The 5,336-nt window shown below is 43.8% G+C and overlaps 1 protein-coding gene across 3 annotated transcripts; it reads right to left on the reverse strand.

The window, feature by feature from the left end:
- Positions 1–541: 541 nt before the first annotated feature.
- Positions 542–4,486, reverse strand: LOC149005055 (SNW/SKI-interacting protein A-like). Of its 3 annotated transcripts, XR_016175658.1 has the most exons (3): positions 4,381–4,486; positions 1,929–3,996; positions 542–1,519 (listed from the first exon to the last, which is right to left on the reverse strand). XR_016175658.1 is itself a non-coding variant. In XM_089169283.1 (2 exons), exon 2 carries the CDS (start codon positions 3,941–3,943, stop codon positions 2,141–2,143), a length of 1,803 nt encoding a protein of 600 aa, XP_089025409.1. In that variant the 5' UTR covers positions 3,944–3,945; positions 4,381–4,486; the 3' UTR covers positions 1,530–2,140. The 3 variants fall into 3 exon arrangements, 2 of the variants coding, with proteins under 2 accessions (XP_089025409.1, XP_089025408.1); XM_089169283.1 differs by lacking the exon at positions 542–1,519 and having other exon boundaries at positions 1,530–3,945; XM_089169282.1 differs by lacking the exon at positions 542–1,519 and having other exon boundaries at positions 1,530–3,996.
- Between the last annotated feature and the right edge of the window lie 850 nt (positions 4,487–5,336).

Raw genomic sequence — 5,336 nt, forward strand, 5'->3', positions numbered from 1 at the left:
ATAACATTTTATACCTTTTAAGGTGAAAATGTTTTTGGTCGTGTGTGCAGTGCACAATAATATTATTGTGAGGTCAGAAGTCGTGTACTGGATTCTATTAGATTCACTAAATTGTGTTGGCGCACTAACGGAATAAGGAATTGGAGAGAGAAATTCTAACGGAAATGTTGCTTACATCTACTGCTGTTTTGGACCTGTTTGGTTACATGAGTATGGAGATTTCAAATCTACAGAATCATAATGCATAAAATTAACTGTTTGGTTGTGAAATAAAATTTATGGATTCATCCTAAAGAAAAATTTGGTCGATGTGACTTTTGTGAATACACAAATGTATAGTTTTTATAGTGACAATGAAATCTCTGAATTTCACCCCATACCTATAAATCTACAAATTCACATTTTTAGCATAGAAAGATGAATCTCTAGATTTCATGAATCCAGAGATTCTCACAATCAAACTAAACGGGTATAAATTTCTGGATTCATGTAACCAAACAGGCCCTTAAAGTATCCAACAATATATCCAACAACATACTCAACACAGGCACATTGACATACCTCTTCATTTTTTTAAAATTTTTGGTAGAAGATACTTATCTGTACTACTGGAATGCATTAAAATACCTGTTTCACAATACTCGATATGTGATTATACATCTATTAAAATCACCTAAAAGAGACTATACACAATACTGATAATTTAAACTCTGGCAATTTTCATTTCCACCCATTTAAGGTATTTATGGAAGGCGAGAATGGATCCACTTTTCAGGAATATCGGTCTTTTTAGGAAGTTTGAGGAGTGGACAAAGCCGTCCAAAAATTCCTAGCACCTAATATCCTGCAATGGAAAACCAATCTTTGAGATTCTCTTGCTTCCTCCCAGTTCGAGCCCTAAGCATCAGCCTGAATACCACAAAAATAAATACCGATGCATCATAAGTGAAAGACAACAAGTGAGGTAGTCTTGCTATAATCTGCATCATGGATGGAGCAATTTGGCGAAGGAGATATCAAGGTACTGATTAGGAACACTACAGGTAAAATTGCCATGGCTTCGTTCCTGAAGGCAAAATATTTGCAGAGAAGCCTTTCTCCTGCCAACTGACGAAACCTTTGGGGGACTCTGGGTCGAATCTGATTAGCTTGGAAGCTGCCAAAACTCCTATACCAAACTGAAAATGCTGCACCTGTCCACCTTCAAAATATTGTAAATCACACTCCCAATTTGGCTTTTCTGAGATCTACTAATGGAGGCCATCTAAAATGACTGCTGAAGCAAAATCAAAGCAGAAATGTGTACAGGGATCAAGATACAAAGAGCAGAAGGTTGTAAATCAGGATCCACTGAGTCACACTGGGATTGAGTTCATCTCCAAGTCCAGCCTCATCCCACAGGTGTACTGGGCCACACACACCCTGAAGCTTAGAGCATGCAAGCATCGAAATGTCCACGGCACAACCTAGATGCAGGATGTCTCCCTATCACTCCCTGGAGGCTGGGCTCCTGGCCTCCCTGATTCCAGTGACCAGCAATGAAACACAAAAATGATAAGAGAGGTACTAAAAAACCATTGACATTCAAACAAAAACCAGAAATTAGAAGACCAACAGAAAAAAGGCTTGATGCACTTCTACATATGATCAAATATCAAATGGAAGCCGCCAGAGAAGTTTCCAGGACCATGGGAGGATGCCACCAAAGAAAAAGAGGATGAAGCATTGTTTATCCTTTTCTTCTGTTGGATTAGTAAGAAAGAATGATCAAATGTAAGCACGGAGCACTCAAATCACTAATTTATCAGTAACTTGAAGTACCACATATTTGTGCTATTGAACAAGGCAATTACAGTTAATCCAAATTCAAGAAACACGGTTACCAACAGCAATCATAAGAGAGAAAAAAATGCACAAGAATCACAAACCACTTATTGTGAAGATGCACAGGAAGATCTACTCAAATATGATTTTGCAACTTGTTCACAGTTTTATCAACTTTGGTTTGCCTTCACCAAAGAATAGAAGATTCATACCGTTGAACAACTGCTAAGATTCTCTTGCTTCCCTGCATTTAAATAAACAAGAGTCTGATAACAAAAGTATGCTCGTCCTCCTACAATGTTACACATTGAAATTTCTAGTGTCCCCTTTCAAATCCAATTCGAGTTCTGCCAGACCCTCTATCATAACCATCCCGCATTGAAGATCCAGCACTTGCACTCATAGTCCCTCCACTGCCAACTTTATCCATTGCCTTCTTACCCTTCTTCACTTCTGTTAAGAACATATCCAATCCAAATGGATCTTGCTCCTCAGCAGCCTTCTCAAAATCAACTGGCCCTGTTCTTGGAGCTGCTTTCTCAGGGGCACCAGTAAATCCTTTGTCAGCTTTGAAACGGTCTGTCTTCATAATCTTCTCCAGTTGCTCATCAGCACCACCATACATGTCAGCATCACCATCTTTCTTGGGTTTGTATAAGCTGGAGAGAGTAGATTGAGCCGTAAAGAGGCCTTTATCATATATGTTGTACTGATCATCTGTAGCAAATCCAGAATCCATTCCTTTCTCCTGGTTGAACAACCTCTGGTCATACATAACCTCACCACGTGCAGCTCCAGTATTCGCCATACCAAGTGCAACCTTCTCACTGATATCCCTATCTCTGTCCCTAGTAATCTTACTTTTCTTCCCCATTGCAGCATCTTTTGCCTCCAACCTTCTCTCCCGCTCTCTCTCCCTACGACGTTCTTCACGTATCTTTTCTCGTTGCAACCGCTCCTCTCTCTCCTCCTTTGTCTCCCTCGGGGGCTCCCTATCTCTTTCTTTCATCCGTTCACCATCACCCCTCATTTCACTGTCCATCATGTCCTTGTCAACAGGGATGGGAACAGCAGCAGGAGCTGTACCACCAGTCCTCTCGGAACGAGCTTTCTGAGCCAATGCACGCAGTTCTTGCTCCTTCCTTTCCTTCTCTTTCAACAGCATTTCTTTCTGAACCTTTGATCTCATCGCAACAGCTTCTCTAGCCTTCTGTTCAGCAACATACAACGATTCTGAAAGCTTGGCAAAATTGTCATTGATTTGAACCTCTTGTAGACCTCTTCCATCCGCTGCCAGACGCTTGTCAAGTGGGATCGTATACCCTTTTGGATTCTTCCAGTTTGAGATACAAGGAGGTATTTTCCAATCTTGTTGGTCTTTCACTGTTACAGGGCGTGGGGGAGAATGCATAACCGGCACAGGAGGTGAACCAGAAGCCTTTGGAACACGCTTATGCTTGAACTTTGGTGGCTCAAGTGGGTCCACTGGCATCTCAACCATTCGTATAATCCTCTCCTTCGCCCCCGAGTTAAAAGCTGCTGACTGCTGAGATGGCTTGTACTTGATGAACTTGGAATCAGAGGATTGTTGTGGAACATTCTTTGGCTGCGCTGCACTAAGTCTCACATTGACAATTTTCTCGAGTGCAGCTTTTGTGCGTTCTGCTGTTTCCTGAATCTCCTTCTCCATTTCCTCTGAGTCCTCTTCCTCTCTTTCCGCACTCAAAATCTTCGGGATTAGGTCTTTATGCTGAGAGTACACAATCTTCGAAGCATTCTCGTTTTGTTTCACAATTGCATCAAAGGCAACACTACCCTGAGAGTCTACTGTAAGTGCGAGAGTTTTCGAACCAGGCTTTGCATCTTTCCTGCCCATCCCAAGAGGATATTGGGCAACGTGAATTTCAGGAAATGCACCACCATCTCCAAAATCCTCAGGCTTCCGGGGTACAAAGCCCTGACGCTTCAAGTATGGTGGAACAGGATTGACTTTCGCAGCAGCCGAACGCTCGGCCTCGCTGGAACTGAACCGTTGCTTGAACCAAGGATCACTCGAATGGTCATAGAACGTTCCCGTCGATGACTTCGCAGGAGGTAGCAGGTCCTTCAAAGCCGCCATGACTACACCAGTAAGAGAAAAACAGACTCGATCAACTACCAAGACTCCGAAACCTGAAAAGAAAAATCCATTAGGGAAACGACGAAGACATAGACTGAAACCCTAAAAGTAGATCCCCAACAAGGATCAGGATTCAGCGACCGAAAACCCATTACAGAAGCAATGATAAGAAATCTTGAAGTCGAAAGGGCCAAAAAAACAAAAGCATGGGCTTTACGAGAAATAGGAATTTAAACACGATAACCCTAAAAAAAAAACCAAACAATATAATTAAACAGACACGAACACATGAACACTTTTTAGGTAAGAATTTAGTACAGAAATCAAAAACCTAGATGATGATCTCGTCAAGAGTTAGACTAACCTAACAGCCAAGAGCAGATTTCATCTTACCTACAGAGAAAAACGAAGAACGAACAAACACAAAATCGACGAACCTGAATATCGCTCTGAGCTCAACTTTCCTCTTTGGTGAAAATCAACTGATTTGCCTATCGGACTCTGGCGGCGATCTAGCGACGACCCGACGACCAAGCTAAGAAGACCCTGAACCTGTCGACCTCGTTTTTATATACGTGGACCGTCCGATCTTTCCGATTCGGAATGGGTATTCGAGGTCATCTCAAATTAATTGATTTCGCGAAATCAGGATCTGACATCCGAGTCCGATTCTGATTGAATCGGGTTGCTGTTCATTTTTTTTGGATACGTAAAATCGGGTCCCCAAATTCGGATAACTTCTTTTGGGTGGAAAAGAATTAGGATAATTCTATAGAAATTCAGATCCTCTTCACGCAAGGGGCTTTCCACTAGGGGTGCAAGTTTGGCCCTGGCGGCCCTGACCCGCCCTAAGCCCGCCCTGAGCCCGAATAGGGCTTGGGCTAAAGATTTTGGCCCTAAAGGCGGGTTAGGGCCAAAATATTCTGGCCCTGAACTAGGGCCAAGGGCGGACCTGGGATTACTCTCTGGCCCGCCCAGCTCATCCCGGTCCGGCCCGTCCCTGATTTTTGGCCGACCGGGCCCCGATCTTGGCCCCGATTTTGGCCCCGATCTTGGCCCCGATCTTGGCCCCGATCCTAGCCCCGATCTTGGCCCCGACCCTGGCCCCGATTTTGGCCCCGATCTTGGCCCTGATCTTGGCCCTGATCCTAGCCCTGATCTTGGCCCTGACCCAGGCCCTGATTTTGGCCCTGATCTTGGCCCTGATTCTGGCCCTGATCTTGGCCTGATTCTGGCCCCGATCTTGGCCCTGATTCTGGCCCTGATCTTGGCCCTGATCCTAGCCCTGATCTTGGCCCTGATATTAGCCCTGACCTTGAACCCGACCCTCATTTGAGTCTAAAGATTCTGGACCCTCCACCCACATGGAGAGGAATTAATTTTAATACATATA

Source organism: Hakea prostrata, chromosome 9 (genome assembly GCF_041222555.1).
Source record: "Hakea prostrata isolate BN-2017 chromosome 9, UWA_Hpros_2, whole genome shotgun sequence".
Taxonomy (NCBI): domain Eukaryota; kingdom Viridiplantae; phylum Streptophyta; class Magnoliopsida; order Proteales; family Proteaceae; genus Hakea; species Hakea prostrata.

What these genes read in the sequence shown, in the direction of transcription:
- LOC149005055 (XM_089169283.1), bottom strand. Translation starts at nt 3,943, where the DNA reads ATGGCGGCTTTGAAGGACCTGCTACCTCCTGCGAAGTCATCGACGGGA.